Here is a 25556-nt window from a genome sequence, read left to right on the forward strand (position 1 = left end):
TCTTAATGGATTTAAAAAATAAAATCTCTTATGTTATCAGGAACACTCTGAAAATTAGATGTTGATTAATGTAACAGTACTAAAGGAAATTTTATCTGCATTAATAAGTTTGACATGACATGCAATACAAATAACAGCTGGAGAAACAGATACCAAAAGTTTAAAGCAGATACACTTAGCTTGGTAGCTCCAGCACTGTGCAGTGATTTTCCTGAAGTATCTTCTGACTCAGTTGCAACGTGAGACATCTTGCAATATGTAAAAGAAAAAAACAACATATAAAGCAAAATTGATCAAATTCCTTAAATGACAGTTTCAGGAATGGGAAAAAATGCCAAAGAACAAGCTTCTAGCAACCAGAAACAATAAATAATGAGACTTAAATAATGTGGAGACAAAAATGACGCCCATATTTTTTAGCGCCAAAAAAGACGCCCACATTATTTGGCGCCTAAATGCTTTTGGCGCCAAAAATGACGCCACATCCGGAACGCCGACATTTTTGACGCAAAAAAACGTCAAAAAATTACGCAACTTCCGGCGACACGTATGACGCCGGAAACAGAAAAAAAAATTTGCGCCAAAAAAGTCCGCGCCAAGAATGACGCAATAAAATGAAGCATTTTCTGCCCCCGCGAGCCTAACAGCCCACAGGGAAAAAGTCAAATTTTTTAAGGTAAGAAAAAATGATTGAAACAAATGCATTTATCCCAAATATGAAACTGACTGTCTGAAAAATAAGGAAAGTTGAACATTCTGAGTCAAGGCAAATAAATGTTTGAATACATATATTTAGAACTTTATAAATAAAGTGCCCAACCATAGCTTAGAGTGTCACAGAAAATAAGATTTACTTACCCCAGGACACTCATCTACATGTTTGTAGAAAGCCAAACCAGTACTGAAACGAGAATCAGCAGAGGTAATGGTATATATAAGAGTATATCGTCGATCTGAAAAGGGAGGTAAGAGATGAATCTCTACGACCGATAACAGAGAACCTATGAAATAGACCCCGTAGAAGGAGATCACTGCATTCAAATAGGCAATACTCTCCTCACATCCCTCTGACATTCACTGCACGCTGAGAGGAAAACCGGGCTCCAACTTGCTGCGGAGCGCATATCAACGTAGAATCTAGCACAAACTTACTTCACCACCTCCATCGGAGGCAAAGTTTGTAAAACTGATTTGTGGGTGTGGTGAGGGGTGTATTTATAGGCATTTTAAGGTTTGGGAAACTTTGCCCCTCCTGGTAGGAATGTATATCCCATACGTCACTAGCTCATGGACTCTTGCTAATTACATGAAAGAAATAATCGATTTCCTTTTAACAGTGTCCACCAGCGTTTTAAGCCCTTTTAACTAAGCCATCCTTCTATACTAAGTCTCAGAATATGGCTTACCTTCCCCTCATGGGGATTCTGTCAGTCTTCTAGCATTACCAGGTCTTGACTAGAAAAAAAGTGACTGAGCATACCTTATAGCAGATAAGCCTGCAAACTGTTCCCCCCAACTGAAGTTCTCCGGTACTCAACAGTCCTGTGTGGGAACAGCAATGGATTTTAGTTACAACATGCTAAAATCGTTTTCCTCTCAGCAGAAATCTTCATCACTTTCTGCCACAGAGTAAATAGTACAAACCGACACAATTTTAAAATAAACTCTTGTTTGAATAAAAACTACAAATCTAACACCACATTCACTTTACCCTCCCGTGGAGATGCTACTTGTTAGAGCGGCAAAGAGAATGACTGGGGGGCGGAGCCTGAGGGGAGCTATATGGACAGCTCTGCTGTGTGCTCTCTTTGCCACTTCCTGTAGGGATTGAGAATATCCCACAAGTAAGGATGAATCCGTGGACTGGATACACCATGTAAGAGAAAAATTGTGTAAACTATCAAAGTTCCTAATATTATGTACAGTTTGCAGACTGCTACTATCTCTTTCATAATCAGAATAGGTATGTTTTTAGTCTATACACATATACATAGCGATGCCACTTGCCAGCAAACGTGATCAACATTTTATACTGTCATTAAAATATAGGAAGAAAAAAATTGATACCACCATTTAGGTAACAGCCTAATGTCAACACTGAACTGTTCGTAATTATTAAGATGCACACTTTAAACTTAAAACTTTAATTGATAACTAAGTTAAATTTAAATGGACAGTTAACCCCAAAATTTTCTCCCCTTTAAATTTTTTCCAATGATCCATTTTATCTGCTAGAGTGTATTAAATTGTTTACAAGTAGCTCCTTTACTCCTATTTCAGCATTTGAAATAGCCGATTTAGCCTGTGGTATAGCCACCTATACTGAAAGTTTCGATACTGGAGTATATGCTATTGACAAGCCTAAGTAAACACAGCTCTCAGTGGGCTGCAGAATAGTTGAGTAATAAAATTATAATTTTCCATTGTTCTCTCTATGTATTGAGCTTTGGTGTTCCAGACAAATATAAGATAAGGAAGCAAGTCTGTGTACACAAAGTGGTAACATCATGAGATCTGATATTACCTTTAAGCTCAACCCATTGTAATAGGCTGTGGTTTCAAAGCACAAAAACAGCTCCTTCATATACACAAACCTGAAAATGCAATTTCTAAAATATTTTATACTCAGCTGGTATAACAAGTCAAAGAAAATACATTAATGGAAAAACAATTTTACAGTGTACTGCCCCTTTAAGCAGAAAACAAACTAACAAAGATCATCACCTCATTATTGCTGTAGTGCAAATCCATGGATTGACCAAACGCAATCTTAGCCTTTTCAAAAAGGTCTTCCAGTAGAACTGGTCGAGAGAATTGCAGGATTCTGAAAATAGGATAACATTTTTAATTACAAAGCAAAAGGGAAATAAGTCAAATAAAAATTATCTTAATGATTCTGACAGAGCATGCAATTATAAAAAAAAACTTTCCAATTTACTTCCATTATCTAAATTTGCTTTGTTTTCTTTGTGTCCTTAATTGAAAAGCATATTTAGGTAGGCTCAGCATCAGTAATGCACTACTGGAAGCTATTAGGGGATTGGTGGCTACACATATATGCTTCCTCATTGATTCACTAATTGTGTTCATTTAGCTCCCTGTAGCTCATTGCTGCTCATTCAACAAAGGATACCAACAGAATAAAGTACATTTGATAATCTAAATAAACTGTAAAGTTGTTTACAACTGTATGCTCTGAATAATGAAAAAGTTTGGGGTTTCATGTCCCTTTAAGATATCAATACAGTTATCTATACATAAAAATGTATATTTTCACACATAAAACTTACTTTCAATTCCAATTTAGTGTCAATGCTACATTAACTCATTAATTACTTATGGCTGCTTTTATGCAACAATGGCAGATTTTAGAAGCTGTGACAGAGACAATATTTGGTCCTCTTATCACTTTGCACTGCTCCTATAGTATAAGCTAAAAACAGAATTTATGTTTACCTGATAAATTACTTTCTCCAACGGTGTGTCCGGTCCACGGCGTCATCCTTACTTGTGGGATATTCTCTTCCCCAACAGGAAATGGCAAAGAGCCCAGCAAAGCTGGTCACATGATCCCTCCTAGGCTCCGCCTTCCCCAGTCATTCGACCGACGTAAAGGAGGAATATTTGCATAGGAGAAATCATATGATACCGTGGTGACTGTAGTTAAAGAAAATAAATCATCAGACCTGATTAAAAAACCAGGGCGGGCCGTGGACCGGACACACCGTTGGAGAAAGTAATTTATCAGGTAAACATAAATTCTGTTTTCTCCAACATAGGTGTGTCCGGTCCACGGCGTCATCCTTACTTGTGGGAACCAATACCAAAGCTTTAGGACACGGATGATGGGAGGGAGCAAATCAGGTCACCTAGATGGAAGGCACCACGGTTTGCAAAACCTTTCTCCCAAAAATAGCCTCAGAAGAAGCAAAAGTATCAAATTTGTAAAATTTGGTAAAAGTGTGCAGTGAAGACCAAGTCGCTGCCTTACATATCTGATCAACAGAAGCCTCGTCCTTAAAGGCCCATGTGGAAGCCACGGCCCTAGTGGAATGAGCTGTGATTCTTTCAGGAGGCTGCCGTCCGGCAGTCTCATAAGCCAATCTGATGATGCTTTTAAGCCAAAAAGAGAGAGAGGTAGAAGTTGCTTTTTGACCTCTCCTTTTACCAGAATAAACAACAAACAAGGAAGATGTTTGTCTGAAATCCTTTGTAGCATCTAAATAGAATTTTAGAGCACGGACAACGTCCAAATTGTGTAACAAACGTTCCTTCTATGAAACTGGATTCGGACACAAAGAAGGTACAACTATCTCCTGGTTAATATTTTTGTTGGAAACAACCTTCGGAAGAAAACCAGGCTCAGTACGTAAAAACCACCTTATCTGCATGGACCAGATAGGGCGGAGAACACTGCAGAGCAGATAACTCAGAAACTCTTCTAGCAGAAGAAATTGCAACCTAAAACAAAACTTTCCAAGATAATAACTTAATATCTATGGAATGTAAGGGTTCAAACGGAACCCCTTGAAGAACTGAAAGAACTAGATTAAGACTCCAGGGAAGAGTCAAAGGTCTGTAAACAGGCTTGATTCTAACCAGAGCCTGAACAAACGCTTAAACGTCTGGCACAGCTGCCAGCCTTTTGTGAAGTAAAACAGATAAAGCAGAGATCTGTCCCTTCAGAGAACTCGCAGAAAATCCTTTCTCCAAACCTTCTTGTAGAAAGGAAAGAATCTTAGGAATTTTTATCTTGTTCCATGGGAATCCTTTAGATTCACACCAACAGATATATTTTTTCCATATATTATGGTAAATTTTTCTAGTTACAGGCTTTCTAGCCTGAATAAGAGTATCTATTACAGAATCTGAAAACCCACGCTTTGATAAAATCAAGCGTCCAAACTCCAAGCAGTCAGTTGGAGGAAAACCAGATTCGGATGTTCGAATGGACCCTGAATAAGAAGGTCCTGTCTCAAAGGTAGCTTCCATGGTGGAGCCGATGACACATTCACCAGGTCTGCATACCAAGTCCTGCGTGGCCACACAGGAACTATCAAGGTCACCGAAGCCCTCTCCAGATTGATCCTGGCTACCAGCCTGGGAATGAGAGGAAACGGTGGGAATACATAAGCTAGGTTGAAGATCCAAGGTGCTACTATTGTATCCAATAGAGTCGCCTTGGGATCCCTGGATTTGGACCCGTAACAAGGGACCATGAAGTTCTGACGAGAGGCCATCAGAACCAAGTCTGGAATGCCCCATAATTGAGTTATTTGGGCAAAGATTTCCAGATGGAGTTCCCACTCCCCCGGATGCTCCTCCATCGCCAGGGAACTCCTTGTTACCCCCTGATGGTTGATATATGTAACAGTCGTCATGATGACTGATTGAAACCTTATGAATTTGGCCTTTGCTAGTCGAGGCCAAGCCTTGAGAGCATTGAATATCGCTCTCAGTTCCATTATGTTTATCGGGAGAAGAGAGTCTTCCCGAAACCATAGACCCTGAGTTTTTCAGGGGTTCCCAGACCGCGCCCCAGCCCACCAGACTGGCGTCGGTCGTGACAATGACCTATTCTGGTCTGCGGAAGCTCATTCCCTGTGACAGGTTGTCCAGGGTCAGCCACCAACGGAGTGAATCTCTGGTTATTTGATCTACTTGTATCGTCGGAGACAAGTCTGTATAATCCCCATTCCACAGTCTGAGCATGCCCAGGTGCAATGGTCTTAGATGAATTCGTGCAAAAGGAACTATGTCCATTGCCGCAACCATCAACCCTATTACTTCCATGGACTGCGCTATGGAAGGAAGAAGAACAGAATGAAGTACCTGACAAGAGCTTAGAAGTTTTGATTTTCTGGCCTCTGTCAGAAAAACCTTCATTTCTAAGGAAACCATTATTGTTCCCAAGAAGGGAACTCTTGTTGACGGGGACAGAGAACTTTTTTCTATGTTCACTTTCCACCTGTGAGATCTGAGAAAGGCTAGGACAATGTCCGTATGAGCCCTTGCTTTTGACAGAGACGACACTTGAATCAGGAGGTCGTCCAGTAAGGTACTACTGCAATGCCCCTTGGTCTTAGCACCGCTAGAAGGGACCCTAGTACCCTTGTGAAAATCCTTGGAGCAGTGGCTAATCCGAATGGAAGTGCCACAGGTAATGCTTGTCCAGAAAGGCGAACCTTAGGAACCGAAAATGTTCCTTGTGGATAGGAATACGTAGGTACGCATCCTTTAAGTCCACCGTGGTCATGAATTGACCTTCCTGGATGGTAGGAAGGATCGTTCGAATGGTTTCCATTTTGAATGATGAAACCCTTAGAAACTTGTTTAGAATCTTGAGATCTAAAATAGGTCTGAATGTTCCCTCTTTTTTGGGAATTATGAACAGGTTGGAGTAAAAACCCATCCCTTGTTCTCCTAATGGAACAGGATGAATCACTCCCATGCTTGACAGGTCTTCTACACAGTGTAAGAATGCCTGTTCGAAGATAATTGAGACCCGTGGAACCTTCCCCTTGGGAGTAGTTCCCTGAATTCCAGGAGATAACCTTGAGAAACTATTTCTAGCGCCCAAGGATCCTGAACATCTCTTGCCCCAACCTGAGCAAAGAGAGAAAGTCTGCCCCCCACCAGATCCTTCCCAGATCGGGGGCCAACACTTCATGCTGTTTTGGTAGCAGTGGCAGGTGACTTGGCCTGCTTACCCTTGTTCCAGCCTTGCATCGGCCTCCAGGCTGGCTTGGTTTGAGAAGTATTACCCTCTTGCTTAGAGGGTGTAGAATTTGAGGCTGGTCCGTTTCTGCGAAAGGGACGAAAATTTGGCTTCTTTTTAGCCTTAAAAGACCTATCCAGAGGAAGGGCGTGGCCCTCTCCCCCAGTGATGCCTGAAATAATCTCTTTCAAGTCAGGGCCAAACAGTGTTTTACCCTTGAAAGGGATGTTAAGCAAAAGCGCTCTGCGCGCCACGATAGCAAACCCTGAATTATTCGCCGCTAATCTAGCTAATTGCAAAGCGGCATCTAAAATAAAAAAGAGTTAGCCAATTTAAGAGCTTGAACTCTGTCCAAAACCTCCTCGTACGAAGATTCTTTATTAAGCGACTTTTCTAGTTCTTCGAACCAGAAACACGCAGCTGTAGTGACAGGAACAATGCATGAAATTGGTTGTAGAAGGTAACCTTGCTGAACAAACATCTTTTTAAGCAAACCCTCTAACCTTTAATCCATAGGATCTTGAAAGCACAACTATCTTCTATAGGAATAGAAGTGCGTTTGTTTAGAGTAGAAACCGCCCCCTCGACCTTGGGGACTGTATGCTATAAGTCCTTTCTGGGGTCGACCATAGGAACTAATTTCTTAAATATAGGGGGAGGACAAAGGGTATGCCGGGCCTTTCCCACTCCTTATTTACTATGTCCGCCACCCGCTTGGGTATAGGAAAAACATCGGGGGGCACCGGAACCTCTAGGAACTTGTCCATCTTACCTAATTTCTCTGGAATGACCAAATTGTCACAATCATCCAGAGTAGATAATACCTCCTTAAGTAGTGCGTGGAGATGTTGAAATTTAAAAGTTACAATATCGGGGGGCGGAGCCTGAAGCCAAAGTGACTGGTCATGTTTTAGTGGAGCTCCTGACTTCATTATGCCTAATATGGGATTTACTACAAAAATTTTGATGTAAAAGTCATAAGATCTGTCCTATAGTACCCTCAAGAAACTACATGAAGCAAGATACCGCAACTTAGCAGTTAATTTCAAGCTAATCTACTCTATCTACGTGCGGCAGATGGGCCACGTGGTTGCTGTCTTTCTAGAGATCTATCATCCTATACAGTGACTCTCAAGCCATTAAGACAGCCAATAATGCCTCCTACTCTAAGATCTGCTGCCGCAATTGATACCTGGGAAGCTGATCTGCGCAATGTCTTGCATCGCCATTCTCTCAGAATGGAGACACTGCTTTACCAGACCCTGGGTCTCGCTGGGTTCAGGCCCTCAAACATCGTGGACAGCGCTGAAACAGGAGTTGGTGAGAGTGAGACTGCTGTTCCTGCGCAGGATTTGTTTCTGCCTGCTTCACCTTTACCTGCAGTGACTTGTGAGTATAGCACTTTGAATATGGAAGGGAGACAGTCAGCTGTAGATGGTCCGCATCGTGTGGAGATAGGACCAATTCCCTTTACTGATTGTGACATGTGGCTGAGTTGCACCGGAGCAGTTCTAAAGGTCCCTTCAATATCGATCAGTGAGCTGACTTCTGACAATGAGGTGGGAACTGACCTGAATACAGGCTCCATTTCTGCTGACCATGTTATCCTGGCTGAGACAGGACATGCTCCCGCAATATTTTGGTGGCTAAACATAGTGGAAGGGCCTCAGCTTGTAGAAGTGTCTTTGCTGCTCTCTGTCTCTTTGCTGCCTACGGTTGGTGTGGGGTAATGGGACAGATTATTTCATAGGAGGACAATGAGGAGAACGATCTTATCTGTGTCCCTTGAACTGATCCTGTTTGAAGAGCAAGGACTCTGAGACTTCACTTTTATTTTATGTTTGGTGTGAAAACGTCAACAATACTCATTGGGGAACTATTTAGCTGCAACTTGTTTAATATATATTGATGTTTTCACTCCCTGTTCATTCTAATTCCTACTAGGAACATATGTGTTTCAATACTACCAGTATCTTTACTTTTGAATATTACGCAGTGGTACTTTAGTGAGATGTAGCCAATCCTATTATGTGTTCCAAACGATCTACATACCAATGCTTTGTTTCTTATATTACTTATGTGCCTAGCATACTTTTGCATGTTACACTATAGGACCGATTGAATTGCTCTCAATTTGTTCAGGGAGAGGGGGAGAATGTGTATTAATAATGGCATGGCAGAAATCGGACTTACAACAGTGATTGTCCACCTATGTGACCTGGCTAAATATGACAACTGTCCCCTGAAGGCTTTTCTCACATATATACACAGTTGATCCACATTCTTAAGCTCCTTTGACCTCAATAATTTGAGTCATTTGTATAAAAATTCACCGCACGGCAGAATTTAGATTTAAATGTATATTTTCTGTTGAAAGATGTAATTACCATTTTCTGCCACTGGAGGGGAGTAGAGGTTTAATTATGCTCTATACATGGCACATTTTGTACACGCTTGGCTTCCTGTACTGCTTGGGTCTGCTCCAATATTCCTGGTTATACATTTATTGTGACGCCTTCCACAGACACATCTACTTTTCTATATGCAGCTCACAACTAGACACAGTTAGAGATGAGTCTGCTTGCATTTACATTGCAATTGTGTGTTAGAGGATGGGTCAGAAAACTCCTATATCCACAGTGAGTGTTTTATTTTGGCTCTATTTCACAATGTATACACACTAATAATATATGTTGCATGTTATGGCTCTCTTATATCAAGGGTCTAACACTAGGTTTATCTCATACTCAACTCTATAGCCTGGGACATCCCACTACCTTAATGTATGATATTTATGCTGTGGGACTTCAATGTTAATTTAACTTACTGTTTGCCTTCTCCATATAGCTTGCTGAGTGTTAATATAATAGTGGCTGCGGACATCTTGACTTTATACCTCACCTGGGGGTTAGTGGGGAGCCTCAGGAGAGACATCTACATAAGTGTCCGGGAAACAGCTGTCCTAGCAGCCACCTTACAATTGTATTGATCTTGGGTCACTGATATGAGGCCTCTAATGATAATGACAAGCCATTTTTTGTGTCTGTCCTGGCTGGGGGTTAGAGGGGGCCCCTGGCAGGGACAATTGCAATCTACTACTGTGCTTATGTGTATCATTATTATTTCATTATTGTTCAAGACTATCCTTTCATAATTTGTGTTTTTCCTTCTGGACCAGTGGCCAGGGCCTTGAGGGAGTACACATAAAGGAAGCTTAAAACCTTGAAGGTGGCAACCTAAGATCAATTGATATAAATTCTTCTTATATAGCGAGATGTTATGAAGGGAATTGAATTTCACTAACACAGGTATCCTGTTTTGATGTATTGTCTATGAGATAACTTACTCCCACAGGATATATGCAAGCCTTAACTACTCAATCTGGTGAGGATGTGTAACTAGACCCCATAGCATGATAGGAGGGTTTTCAGTCCTGCAGGTGACTAGTTTCATGTAACCCATAAGAGTCTAGGGCCCGTTATATTATATCATATTATACCATAAAGAAAGTTATGACATTTATATTAAGCCCAGACCACGCAGCACTTTATTTAATTTATTATATTGTGCAATGGCTAATCGCCTCTATGTTTACTTACAGTAGATATTTTGTGCACGTTCACCTCCCCCCCCCCCCCATACAGAGCCCACTCCAGGGCTCAAATTAGGCGAACTACTTTCGCCGCAAATCCTTTGATATCACAGAAGTATAAGCTTCCTCATTGACTAGACCTAACTTGTGTGTTCCTTGGATGGGGAATTATGGTTCCATATAATGCTATTCATGTATGTGCTTAAGGGAACATTTATCTCATGTTTTCCCTTTCCAGGGTGCTCATAGGCCTTATTAATTGCATCCTTTCAGTATGTGTGTTCATCTATTTCGGACCTGCGTGTCCAAATACCTTGTTTGTACCTATTAGAGCAGGGGACCTGTGTGTCCCCAATTGTTACTTATGTTTTTAAAACAAAATAAAAAGTTACTATAAAAAAAAAAAAAAGTTACAATATCAGGTTCTGCTTGTTGAGAAATTTTCCCTGAATCTGAAATTTCTCCCTCAGACAAAACCTCCCTCCTGGCCCCTTCAGATAGGTGTGAGGGTATGTCAGAACCATTATCATCAGCGTCCTCATGCTCTTCAGTGTTTAAAACAGAGCAATCACGCTTTCTCTGATAAGTAGGCATTTTGGAAAAAAATGCATGCAATAGAATTATCCATTACAGCCATTAATTGTTGTATGGTAATAAGTATTGGCGCACTAGATGTACTAGGGGCCTCTTGTGTGGGCAAAACTGGTGTAGACACAGAAGGGGATGATGCAGTACCATACTTACTCCCCTCATTAGAGGAATCATCTTGGGCAATATCATATCTATGGCATTATTATCCCTACTTTGTTTGGACATTATGACACAAATATATCACATATATTTAAATGGGGAGACACATTGGCTTTCATACATATAGAACATCGTTATCTGATGGTTCAGACATGTTAAACAGGCTTAAACTTGTCAACAAAGCACAAAAAACGTTTTACAATAAAACCGTTACTGTCCCTTTAAATTTTAAACTGAACACACTTTATTACTGAATATGTGAAAAAGTATGAAGGAATTGTTCAAATTTCACCAAAATTTCACCACAGTAACTTAAAGCCTTAAAAGTATTGCACACCAAATTTGAAAGCTTTAACCCTTAAAAACAGAATTTATGTTTACCTGATAAATTACTTTCTCCAACGGTGTGTCCGGTCCACGGCGTCATCCTTACTTGTGGGATATTCTCTTCCCCAACAGGAAATGGCAAAGAGCCCAGCAAAGCTGGTCACATGATCCCTCCTAGGCTCCGCCTACCCCAGTCATTCGACCGACGTTAAGGAGGAATATTTGCATAGGAGAAACCATATGTTACCGTGGTGACTGTAGTTAAAGAAAATAAATTATCAGACCTGATTAAAAAAACCAGGGCGGGCCGTGGACCGGACACACCGTTGGAGAAAGTAATTTATCAGGTAAACATAAATTCTGTTTTCTCCAACATAGGTGTGTCCGGTCCACGGCGTCATCCTTACTTGTGGGAACCAATACCAAAGCTTTAGGACACGGATGAAGGGAGGGAGCAAATCAGGTCACCTAAATGGAAGGCACCACGGCTTGCAAAACCTTTCTCCCAAAAATAGCCTCAGAAGAAGCAAAAGTATCAAATTTGTAAAATTTAGAAAAAGTGTGCAGTGAAGACCAAGTCGCTGCCTTACATATCTGATCAACAGAAGCCTCGTTCTTGAAGGCCCATGTGGAAGCCACAGCCCTAGTGGAGTGAGCTGTGATTCTTTCAGGAGGCTGCCGTCCGGCAGTCTCATAAGCCAATCGGATAATGCTTTTAATCCAGAAGGAGAGAGAGGTAGAAGTTGCTTTTTGACCTCTCCGTTTACCAGAATAAACAACAAACAAAGACAAAGTTTGTCTGAAAACCTTAGTAGCTGCTAAGTAAAATTTGAGAGCACGAACTACATCCAAGTTGTGCAACAAACGTTCCTTCTTTGAAACTGGATTAGGACACAAAGAAGGCACAACTATCTCCTGGTTAATGTCTTTGTTAGAAACAACTTTTGGAAGAAAACCAGGTTTAGTACGCAAAACCACCTTATCTGCATGGAACACCAGATAAGGAGAAGAACACTGCAGAGCAGATAATTCTGAAACTCTTCTAGCAGAAGAAATTGCAACCAAAAACAAAACTTTCCAAGATAATAACTTAATATCAACGGGATGTAAGGGTTCAAACGGAACCCCCTGAAGAACTGAAAGAACTAGGTTGAGACTCCAAGGAGGAGTCAAAATTTTGTAAACAGGCTTGATTCTAACCAGAGCCTGAACAAAGGCTAGAACATCTGGCACAGCTGCCAGCTTTTTGTGAAGTAACACAGACAAGGCAGAAATCTGTCCCATCAAGGAACTTGCAGATAATCCTTTTTCCAATCCTTCTCGAAGGAAGGATAGACTCTTAGGAATCTTAACCTTGTCCCAAGGGAATCCTGCAGATTCACACCAACAGATATACCAAATTATGTGGTAATTTTCTGGTTACAGGCTTTCAGGCCTGAACAAGAGTATTAATAACAGAATCTGAGAACCCTCGCTTTGATAAGATCAAGCGTTCAATCTCCAAGCAGTCAGCTGGAGTGGGTCGAACGGACCTAGAACAAGAAGGTCTCGTCTCAAAGGTAGCTTCCATGGTGGAGCCGATGACATATTCACCAGATCTGCATACCAAGTCCTGCGTGGCCACGCAGGAGCTATCAAAATCACCGACGCCCTCTCCTGATTGATCCTGGCTACCAGCCTGGGGATGAGAGGAAACGGCGGGAACACATAAGCTAGTTTGAAGGTCCAAGGTGCTACTAGTGCATCCACTAGAGCCGCCTTGGGATCCCTGGATCTGTACCCGTAGTAAGGAACTCTGAAGTTCTGACGAGAGGCCATCAGATCCATGTCTGGAATGCCCCACGGTTGAGTGACTTGGGCAAAGATTTCCGGATGGAGTTCCCACTCCCCCGGATGCAATGTCTGACGACTCAGAAAATCCGCTTCCCAATTTTCCACTCCTGGGATGTGGATAGCAGACAGGTGGCAGGAGTGAGACTCCGCCCATAGAATGATTTTGGTCACTTCTTCCATCGCTAGGGAACTCCTTGTTCCCCCCTGATGGTTGATGTATGAACTTGGCCCTCGCTAGCTGAGGCCAAGCTTTGAGAGCATTGAATATCGCTCTCAGTTCCAGAATATTTATCGGTAGAAGAGATTCTACCCGAGACCAAAGACCCTGAGCTTTCAGGGATCCCCAGACCGCGCCCCAGCCCATCAGACTGGCGTCGGTCGTGACAATGACCCACTCTGGTCTGCGGAAGGTCATCCCTTGTGACAGGTTGTCCAGGGACAGCCACCAACGGAATGAGTCTCTGGTCCTCTGATTTACTTGTATCTTCGGAGACAAGTCTGAATAGTCCCCATTCCACTGACTGAGCAGGAACAGTTGTAATGGTCTTAGATGAATGCGCACAAAAGGAACTATGTCCATTGCCGCTACCATCAAACCTATCACTTCCATGCACTGCGCTATGGAAGGAAGAGGAACGGAATGAAGTATCCGACAAGAGTCTAGAAGTTTTGTTTTTCTGGCTTCTGTCAGAAAAATCCTCATTTCTAAGGAGTCTATTATAGTTCCCAAGAAGGGAACCCTCGTTGACGGAGATAGAGAACTCTTTTCCACGTTCACTTTCCATCCGTGAGATCTGAGAAAGGCCAGGACAATGTCCGTGTGAGCCTTTACTTGAGGAAGGGACGACGCTCGAATCAGAATGTCGTCCAAGTAAGGTACTACAGCAATGCCCCTTGGTCTTAGCACCGCCAGAAGGGACCCTAGTACCTATGAGAAAATCCTAGGAGCAGTGGCTAATCCGAAAGAAAACGCCACGAACTGGAAATGCTTGTCCAGGAATTCAAACCTTAGGAACCGATGATGTTCCTTGTGGATAGGAATATGTAGATACGCATCCTTGAAATCCACCTTGGTCATGAATTGACCTTCCTGGATGGAAGGAAGAAGTGTTCGAATGGTTTCCATCTTGAACGATGGAACCTTGAGAAACTTGTTCAAGATCTTGAGATCTAAGATTGGTCTGAACGTTCCCTCTTTTTTGGGAACTATGAACAGATTGGAGTAGAACCCCATCCCTTGTTCTCCTAATGGAACAGGATGAATCACTCCCATTTTTAGCAGGTCTTCTACCCAATGTAAGAATGCCTGTCTTCTTATGTGGTCTGAAGACAACTGAGACCTGTGGAACCTCCCCTTTGGAGGAAGCCCCTTGAACTCCAGAGAATAACCTTGGGAGACTATTTCTATCGCCCAAGGGTCCAGAACATCTCTTGCCCCAGCCTGAGCGAAGAGAGAGAGTCTGCCCCCCACCAGATCCGGTCCCGGATCGGGGGCCCGCATTTCATGCTGTCTTGGTAGCAGTGGCAGGTTTCCTGGCCTGCTTTCCTTTGTTCCAGCCTTGCATAGGTCTCCAGGCTGGATTGGCTTGAGAAGTATTACCTTCCTGCTTAGAGGACGTAGCCCTTGGGGCTGATCCGTTTCTGCGAAAGGGACGAAACTTAGGTTTATTTTTGGTCTTGAAAAGACCTATCCTGAGGAAGGGCGTGGCCCTTGCCCCCAGTGATATCAGAGATAATCTCTTTCAAGTCAGGGCCAAAGAGTGTTTTCCCCTTGAAAGGAATGTCAAGCAATTTGTTCTTGGAAGACGCATCCGCTGCCCAAGATTTTAACCAAAGCGCTCTGCGCCACAATAGCAAACCCAGAATTTTTTCGCCGCTAACCTAGCCAATTGCAAGGTGGCGTCTAGGGTGAAAGAATTAGCCAATTTAAGAGCACGAATTCTGTCCATAATCTCCTCATAAGAAGAAGAATTACTAATAATCGCCTTTCCTAGCTCATCAAACTAGAAACACGCGGCTGCAGTGACAGGGACAATGCATGCAATTGGTTGTAGAAGGGAACCTTGCTGAACAAACATCTTTAGCAGACCTTCTAATTTTTTATCCATAGGATCTTGGAAAGCACAACTATCTTCTATGGGTATAGTGGCGCGCTTGTGTAGAGTAGAAACCGCCCCCTCGACCTTGGGGACTGTCTGCCATCAGTCCTTTCTGGTGTCGACTATAGGAAAACAATTTTATAAATATGGGGGGAGGTACTAAAGGTATACCGGGCCTGTCCCATTCTGTACTAACAATGTACGCCACCCGCTTGGATATAGGAAAAGCTTCGGGGGGCCCCGGGGCCTCTAAGAACTTTTCCATTTTACATAGTGGTTCTGGAATGACCAGATAATCACAATCATCCAAATTGGATAACACCTCCTTAAGCAGAGCGCGGAGATGTTCCAACTTAAATTTAAAAGTAATCACATCAGGTTCAGCTTGTTGAGAAATGTTTCCTGAATCTGAAATTTCTCCCTCAGACAAAACCTCCCTGGCCCCCTCAGACTGGTGTAGGGGCCCTTCAGAAACCATATCATCAGCGTTCTCATGCTCTACAGAATTTTCTAAAACAGAGCAGTCGCGCTTTCACTGATAAGTGGGCATATTGGCTAAAATGTTTTTGATAGAATTATCCATTACAGCCGTTAAATGTTGCATAGTAAGGAGTATTGGCGCACTAGATGTACTAGGGGCCTCCTGTATGGGCAAGACTGGTGTAGACGAAGGAGGGGATGATGCAGTACCATGCTTACTCCCCTCACTTGAGGAATCATCTTGGGCATCATTTTTACTAAATTTTTTTATGACATAAAATACATATAGTTAAATGAGAAGGAACCTTGGTTTCCCCACAGTCAGAACACAATCTATCTGGTAGTTCAGACATGTTAAACAGGCATAAACTTGATAACAAAGCACAAAAAACGTTTTAAAATAAAACCGTTACTGTCACTTTAAATTTTAAACTAAACACACTTTATTACTGCAATTGCGAAAAAGTATGAAGGAATTGTTCAAAATTCACCAAAATTTCACCACAGTGTCTTAAAGCCTTAAAAGTATTGCACACCAAATTTGGAAGCTTTAACCCTTAAAATAACGGAACCGGAGCCGTTTTTATATTTAACCCCTTTACAGTCCCTGGAATCTGCTTTGCTGAGACCCAACCAAGCCCAAAGGGGAATACGATACCAAATGATGCCTTCAGAAAGACCTTTCTATGTATCAGAGCTCCACACACATGCAGCTGCATGCCATGCTGTCCTCAAAAACAAGTGCGCCATACCGGCGCGAAAATGAGGCTCTGACTATGATTAGGGAAAGCCCCTAAAGAATAAGGTGTCAAAAACAGTGCCTGCCGATATAATCATATCAAAATACCCAGAATAAATGATTCCTCAAGGCTAAATATGTGTTAATAATGAATCGATTTAGCCCAGAAAAAGTCTACAGTCTTAATAAGCCCTTGTGAAGCCCTTATTTACTATCTTAATAAACATGGCTTACCGGATCCCATAGGGAAAATGACAGCTTCCAGCATTACATCGTCTTGTTAGAATGTGTCATACCTCAAGCAGTAAGAGACTGCACACTGTTCCCCCAACTGAAGTTAATTGCTCTCAACAGTCCTGTGTGGAACAGCCATGGATTTTAGTTACGGTGCTAAAATCATTTTCCTCATACAAACAGAAATCTTCATCTCTTTTCTGTTTCTGAGTAAATAGTACATACCAGCACTATTTTAAAATAACAAACTCTTGATTGAATAATAAAAACTACAGTTAAACACTAAAAAACTCTAAGCCATCTCCGTGGAGATGTTGCCTGTACAACGGCAAAGAGAATGACTGGGGTAGGCGGAGCCTAGGAGGGATCATGTGACCAGCTTTGCTGGGCTCTTTGCCATTTCCTGTTGGGGAAGAGAATATCCCACAAGTAAGGATGACGCCGTGGACCGGACACACCTATGTTGGAGAAATAACGGAACCGGAGCCGTTTTTACAATTAACCCCTATACAGTTCCAGGTATCTGCTTTGCTGAGACCCAACCAAGCCCAGAGGGGAATACGATACCAAATGATGCCTTCTATAAGCTTTTTCAGTGGTTCTTAGCTCCTCACACATGCATCTGCATGCCATGCTTTCCAAAAACAACTGCGCATTAAAGGCGCGAAAATGAGGCTCTGTCTATGACTAGAAAAGGCCCCCAGTGAAAAAGGTGTCCAATACAGTGCCTGCCGTTTTTATTAAAACAATCCCCAAGATTTAACAACTATTAAAAGTAATAATCTGCCAAATATACTTAGTAAAGTAATCGTTTTAGCCCAGAAAAATGTCTACCAGTTTTTTAAGCCCTAATGAAGCCCTTTATTCTTTTACTTAAACTAAGAAAATGGCTTACCGGTTCCCATAGGGAAAATGACAGCTTCCAGCATTACCGAGTCTTGTTAGAAATGTGTCATACCTCAAGCAGCAAAAGTCTGCTCACTGTTTCCCCCAACTGAAGTTAATTCCTCTCAACAGTCCTGTGTGGAAACAGCCATCGATTTTAGTAACGGTTGCTAAAATCATTTTCCTCTTACAAACAGAAATCTTCATCTCTTTCCTGTTTCAGAGTAAATAGTACATACCAGCACTATTTTAAAATAACAAACTCTTGATTGAAGAATAAAAACTACATTTAAACACCAAAAAACTCTAAGCCATCTCCGTGGAGATGTTGCCTGTACAACGGCAAAGAGAATGACTGGGGAAGGCGGAGCCTAGGAGGGATCATGTGACCAGCTTTGCTGGGCTCTTTGCCATTTCCTGTTGGGGAAGAGAATATCCCACAAGTAAGGATGACGCCGTGGACCGGGCACACCTATGTTGGAGAAAATATATTCTCAAGCATCTTCAGAAAAAAATAGAAGATTTAAAAACAAAAATATTACAAAATGAAAATGAGGCTGCAGCTAAAGATGTTTTATTTGTTCATTTGCTTGTCAAATTGGCAGTGAGAGTCCATGAAATCATTCATGACCTAATGGGAAACCTGGCCACCAGGAGGAGGCAAAGACACCACAAACAAGGCTTTACATATCCCTCCCACTTCCCATACCCTCTTAGTAATTCAAGCCGAGGATGAGGAAAAGTAGAGAAATACAAGCTTGAACAAAAGACTGACCATCTGGCAACTTAGCCAGCTTCTTATGTAACAAAACAGAAAGGGATCTGACCCTTAAGAGAACTAGCTGACAGGCCTTTCTCTAAACCATCCTGAAGAAATTGAAGAATCTGCAGAGTCCTCACCCTGTGCCAGGGAAACCCCCGGTCCGCACAGCAAGACAGATCAATTTTCCACCCTTTGTGGTAAATATGCCTCTTGCATGCTTTTCTGGTTTTGATAAAAGAACATACCCTGCTTCAAAAGGTCTGGCCTCAGATAACCCCCACAAAGAAGATGACATTCTCATTAGATCCGCATACCAAGTCCGGCGTGGCCACACTGGGGCTAGCAGGATCGCTGAAATGCTCTGCTGTTTGATTTTAGCTATGACTCGAGGAAGATGGACAATTGTCAGAAAAAGATATACTAGACTGAAGTTCCATGGAACTGCTAGAGAGTCCACGAACTCCGCTTGAGGATCCCTTGACCTCAATCCGTATCTTGGCAGTTTGGCGTTGAGACAGGAAGTCATCAGCTCTATGTCCAGACACCCCCACATGCAGGTGATCTCGCCATACAGCTTGTTACAAACTGCTATTTGTAACTGGCCCTTTAAATGGAAAATTGCCCTGCTTCCCTGGATTTTGGAGAAGCCTATTTGCCAGCCTCCTTCCTCATGACTATGGCCCCTGTAAGATTGTGCCCCTTAGAACATATTAACTTTTATTGGGTGTGTATGGCCCTTTAAGAACCGTCTGGGGACATATTGTGACTTTGGTGAACAATGCCCCTTTAAGACTATGCCCCCAGACCTGTAAAAACTTGTCCCTGGCTTTCTCCCACTTGGTTCAGTAAATAGGGCTTACTGAACCAAGTACCACACAGGCAGAGTGTTCCACAGAAAGGGAGCACTGTTACAAAAGCATTCATTTTCATTGTGTGCCATTAAGTGCTATGTGACAGACCCTTCGGTCAGAACTAAAGAGTTAAATTTTGTTCAGCTTCAAGAACCTATTCTAAATACAAGTTTGCTGGGATCAGCTCTAATTAAGTTTATTCATAAACATTCCCATTGTCTAATCAGACTGCTAGTAGTGATAAGGTGGACTGCATTGTTTTCTTGTGTGTAATGTTATCTGCTGTTGTGTCCTGTCAAAGGGCATTGTCTCTATCTAAATGTATCAAATGTGTGATTGGGGATTTTATGCCTCCCCCTGAGAGTGTCTTTTTTTTGCATTTAACCTCAATAAAAAGCAGGCTGTGTGTTCCAGCACATCAGACCTTTTCTGACCCTCTAACTTGCAGCTTTGACTCATGTTTGTAGGGGACAGCTATAATCACTACAGGGATTGCTATGCTCTTCATACTCCCTTAGCTACTGAGCTCTTGTAAGAGCTCTTGTTCCTGATCCTGCTTCGCAGTACAGAAGGAAGAGGTTCACCTACTGGAGCCTGGTCATAGATCCATGGCGCAGAGCAGATGGCGAGATACCAGCCCAGCAGCGGTGGTTCGTAGAGTCTGCATTACGTATGGTGGCTACGCACTAGTTATAGTGTCTACGGTGCTGATGATCCTTTGGTGAGCGCTAGGAGCATCCTTTTCTACGGTCCAACTTCCAGCCAGCCTGGAGGCAACCGTAACATTTGGCGGCAGCGGTGGGATGGCGTCCTAGCGCAAGAAGCAGCGAGAGTTATTGAGGGCAACGCTAGCCACTGCGCAGCGTCCCTACCTACAGCAGCATGGAGCTGACAAGATACTGGTCAGAACCCTGTGAAGAGCACCTCAACCGGATCCGTCGCTATGAGGGCACTGATTTCGTTCCAGAGGTAAAGAGGCGGCTAGTCCGATATGGTCCAGACCCTGCGCAGGAGGTAGTCAGTCGCATCATCCGGGAATTGGATAATGAGAACAAAGCGGCACGAGCCTTTGAGTGCCAACTGTGGAGTTTGAGGGTATGGACACCTGGTCTCCAGCGAGAAAGTGAGTTACAGGGAGAGGAGAGCAGCGACCTCCCTCCCCAGCGGCAGTATACCGTGCAGAGGGAAGAGACAACCGGTCTCCTTCCCCAACCAGAGATACCAGAGGCAGCAGGCCTCATAGACTGGTCCTGGGAGGACCCCCAGCAGGTAGGTGGAGATGGGACCGCAGTCTCTCTACCGGCCCTACAGGGATGCTGGGCAGGTGGCCCAGATCCCCAACGACAGACCCAGCTACAGGGAGGGGAGAGCATCGACCTCCCTCCCCAGCCGTAGTGTGCCTTCCAGGGAGAGGAGACAACCGGTCTCTCTCCCCAGCCGCAGCATGTTCCACAGGGAGCGGAGAGCATCGACTTCCCTTCCCAACGGCCGCCGGAGTATCAGGAGGAGGAGGTAAGCCAATCTCCCCCTCCCCAGCTAACTCCTAACTTGGGCCCAGGGTTAACAGTGGAGATGTTAACCCCCACTGACCCCCACGTTCCCTTTGCCACCGGGCAGGACTATGCCCCAATTCCCCCAGCAGAAGAGCTGGCATCAGAACAGAGCACTGCTGGCCTCTGCCCTACAGACCCCCTTGTTACAGGACTGGCCTGCAAACCCCTCACCCCAGCAGAAGCGCTGGCATCAGGGCAGAGTGCCGCTGGCCTCTGCCCCCCAAGTACCACCAGCTATTTGCCCAGCTGCGCCAGGAAGGCCGAGGATGCTACACTTTCATTCTACAACCTACAGGCCAGTACTACTTATTGTGGGGGGGCTACTTTGCTGCTAATGTTTATTTGTGGGTGGGTTGCGAGACTAACTTAGGCACTGACCGACATAAGGTCAGGTGCCTGGTTAGTCTCCCTCCAAAAGGGGAGATATGTTACAAACTGCTATTTGTAACTGGCCCTTTAAATGGAAAATTGCCCTGCTTCCCTGGATTTTGGAGAAGCCTATTTGCCAGCCTCCTTCCTCATGACTATGGCCCCTGGAAGATTGTGCCCCTTAGAACATATTAACTTTTATTGGGTGTGTATGGCCCTTTAAGAACCGTCTGGGGACATAGTGACTTTGGTGAACAATGCCCCTTTAAGACTATGCCCCCAGACCTGTAAAATAACTTGTCCCTGGCTTTCTCCCACTTGGTTCAGTAAATAGGGCTTACTGAACCAAGTACCACACAGGCAGAGTGTTCCACAGAAAGGGAGCACTGTTACAAAAGCATTCATTTTCATTGTGTGCCATTAAGTGCTATGTGACAGATCCTTCGGTCAGAACTAGAGAGTTAAATTTTGTTCAGCTTCAAGAACCTATTCTAAATACAAGTTTGCTGGGATCAGCTCTAATTAAGTTTAGTGATAAACATTCCCATTGTCTAATCAGACTGCTAGTAGTGATAAGGTGGACTGCATTGTTTTCTTGTGTGTAATGTTATCTGCTGTTGTGGCCTGTCAAAGGGCGTTGTCTCTATCTAAATGTATCAAATGTGTGATTGGGGATTTTATGTCTCCCCCTGAGAGTGTCTTTTTTTTGCATGTAACCTCAATAAAAAGCAGGATGTGTGTTCCAGCACATCAGATCTTTTCTGACCCTCTAACTTGCAGCTTTGACTCATGTTTGTAGGGGACAGCTATAATCACTACAGGGATTGCTATGCTCTTCATACTCCCTTAGCTACTGAGCTCTTGTAAGAGCTCTTGTTCCTGATCCTGCTTCGCTGTACAGAAGGAAGAGGTTCACCTACTGGAGCCTGGTCGTAGGTCCAGGGTGCAGAGCAGATGGCGAGATACCAGCCCAGCAGCGGTGGTTCGTAGAGTCTGCATTACGTATGGTGGCTACGCAGTAGTTATAGTGTCTACGGTGCTGATGATCCTTTGGTGAGCGCTAGGAGCATCCTTTTCTACGGTCCAACTTCCAGCCAGCCAGGAGGCAACCGTAACACAGCTCTTGGTTTAGTGACCATTCCCCAGAGTACAGAGTCTGTCTGCTTAGAAAATCTGCTTCTCAATGGTCCATGCCTGGAATGTGGATAGCTGAAATTTGACATTATTAAGTCTCAGCCCACTCAAGGATACAAGACACTTCCTTCATTGCTAGGTAACTGTAGGTTTCGTCATGGTATTTGATATAGGCCACCATTGTGATGTTGTCCGACTGGAATCTAATAAACCGGATGGAACGTTACTGAGGCCATGCTTGTAGAGCATTAAAGATAGCCCTCAGTTCCAGAATGTTGATAGGGAGACTCACTTCCTCTGATTGCCAGGTCCACCTGAGCCCTCTGAGGACCCCCTACCCCCCCCCCCCCCACAGTGCCCAAGCCTATCAAACTCGCGTTCGTTGTTAGAATATCCCAGGATGACGCAGGAAGCAACTGCCTTGGAGCAGCACAAGCTACTGAAGAGTGACTCTCTCGTCACTGGGTCTAGACAGATTACGTGAGACAAGTCGGAGTGATCTCCGTTCCATTGTTTGAGCATACATAACTGTATAGGTCTCAGATGATAGCGAGCCAACAGAATAGCATCTGAAGCTGCCGCACCATGAGACCTACCACCTCCATGCATTGAGCCACAGAAGGTCAAAGAGTGGATAGTAGGAGACGGCAGGCAGCCTGAAGCTTTTCCCGGCACTGATCCATGAGGAAAATGCTCATAGAGACAGAATCTATTATTGTCCCTATGAAACAAACTCGTGTCAGGAATGAACTCTTTTCCAGATTCCCCTTCCAGTCATGAGTTCGAAGATACCAGAGCAGCCTCTCTGTATAAGAGCTTGCTATATAAATGAAAAGATGGCGCTTGAACCAAGAAATCATCCAAGTAAGGCGTTGCAGCAATCCCCTACATTCTGACTACAGCAAGAAGTGTTTATTGTGCTTCGTGAAAAAACGTGGAGCCTTAGCAAAAACTAAATTTATGCTTACCTGATAAATTACTTTCTTTTCTGATATGACGAGTCCACGGATTTCATCCTTACTTGTGGGATATTAACCTCCTGCTAACAGGAAGTGGCAAAGAGCACCACAGCAAAGCTGTATATATAGCCCAGCCCCTTCCCCTCCACCCTCAGTCATTCGGCCGAAGGTTATAGGAAGAGAAAAGGAAAGGCTAAAAAGTTGCAGAGGTGACTGAAGTTTTCAAAAAAATAAAATAAACCTGTCTTAAAATAACAGGGAGGGCCGTGGACTCGTCATATCATAAAAGAAAGTAATTTATCAGGTAAGCATAAATTTAGTTTTCTTTTACAAAGATATGACGAGTTCACGGATTTCATCCTTACTTGTGGGAAACCAATACCAAAGCAATAGGACACGGATGAAAGTGAGGGACAAGACAGGAACCTAAACGGAAGGCACCACTGCTTGAAGAACCTCTCCCCCAAAGACAGCCTCAGAAGAAGCAAAAGTATCAAATTTGTAAAATTTGGAAAAAGCCTTACAAATCTGTTCCACAGATGCATCGTTTTTAAAAACCCATGTGGAAGCCACAGCCCTAGTAGAATGAGCCGTAACTCTTTCCGGAGGCTGCTGTCCAGCAGTCTCAGATACCAGGCAGAAGATACTTCTCAGCCAAAAAAGAAAGAGAGGTAGCCGTAGCTTTCTGACCCCTACGCTTTCCTGAACTGTTCATGAATAATGAAGATGATTGACAGAAATCCTTAGTTGCCTGTAAGTAAAACTTTAAGGCACGGACCACGTCCAAGTTATGTAACAGAAGCTCCTTCTTAGGAGGATTAGGACACAAGAAAGGAACAACAATTTCCTGATTAATATTCTTATTCGAAACAACCTTAGGAAGGAACCCAGGTTTGGTACGTAAAACCACCTTATCAAAATGAAATATGAGATAAGGCGAACCACACTGTAATGCTGAAAGCTCAGAAACTCTTCGAGCAGAAGAAATAGCAACCAAAAACAGAACATACCAAGATAATAGTTTAATATCTATGGAATACATAGGTTCAAACGGAACCCTTTGCAAAACTCGAAGAACTAAAATCAAACTCCAGGGAGGAGTAATAGGTCTAAATACAGGCTTAATTCTAGATAACATAATTTATGTAATAACTTACCTGATAAATTCATTTCTTTCATATTAGCAAGAGTCCATGAGCTAGTGACGTATGGGATATACATTCCTACCAGGAGGGGCAAAGTTTCCCAAACCTCAAAATGCCTATAAATACACCCCTCACCACACCCACAATTCAGTTTAACAAATAGCCAAGAAGTGGGGTGATAAAAAAGTGCGAAAGCATATAAAATAAGGAATTGGAATAATTGTGCTTTATACAAAATCATAACCACCACAAAAAAAGGGCGGGCCTCGTGGACTCTTGCTAATATGAAAGAAATGAATTTATCAGGTAAGTTCTTACATAAATTATGTTTTCTTTCATGTAATTAGCAAGAGTCCATGAGCTAGTGACGTATGGGATAATGATTACCCAAGATGTGGATCTTTCCACACAAGAGTCACTAGAGAGGGAGGGATAAAATAAAGACAGCCAATTCCTGCTGAAAATAATCCACACCCAAAATAAAGTTTAATGAAAAACATAAGCAGAAGATTCAAACTGAAACCGCTGCCTGAAGTACTTTCCTACCAAAAACTGCTTCAGAAGAAGAAAATACATCAAAATGGTAGAATTTGGTAAAAGTATGCAAAGAGGACCAAGTTGCCGCTTTGCAAATCTGATCAACCGAAGCTTCATTCCTAAACGCCCAGGAAGTAGAATCTGACCTAGTAGAATGAGCTGTAATCCTCTGAGGCGGAGTTTTACCCGACTCAACATAGGCAAGATGAATTAAAGATTTCAACCAAGATGCCAAAGAAACGGCAGAAGCTTTCTGGCCTTTTCTAGAACCGGAAAAGATAACAAATAAACTAGAAGTCTTTCGGAAAGACTTAGTAGCTTCAACATAATATTTCAAAGCTCTAACAACATCCAAAGAATGCAACTATTTCTCCTTAGAATTCTTAGGATTAGGACATAATGAAGGAACCACAATTTCTCTACTAATGTTGTTGGAATTCACAACTTTAGGTAAAAATTCAAAAGAAGTTCGCAACACCGCCTTATCCTGATGAAAAATCAGAAAAGGAGACTCACAAGAAAGAGCAGATAATTCAGAAACTCTTCTGGCAGAAGAGATGGTCAAAAGGAACAAAACTTTCCAAGAAA

At 43.0% G+C, this 25556-nt stretch overlaps 1 protein-coding gene across 1 annotated transcript in view; it reads right to left on the reverse strand.

The window, feature by feature from the left end:
• The window catches only part of MAP3K2 (mitogen-activated protein kinase kinase kinase 2), a gene marked incomplete in the record, with an annotated part of 657765 nt that overhangs the window by 370347 nt on the left and 261862 nt on the right, over positions 1 to 25556 (reverse strand). The window contains 1 exon segment of the mRNA XM_053712317.1: positions 2725 to 2824. Coding sequence (XP_053568292.1) covers positions 2725 to 2824 — 100 coding nt within the window.

Source organism: Bombina bombina, chromosome 1, assembly GCF_027579735.1.
Source record: "Bombina bombina isolate aBomBom1 chromosome 1, aBomBom1.pri, whole genome shotgun sequence".
Lineage (NCBI taxonomy): Eukaryota > Metazoa > Chordata > Amphibia > Anura > Bombinatoridae > Bombina > Bombina bombina.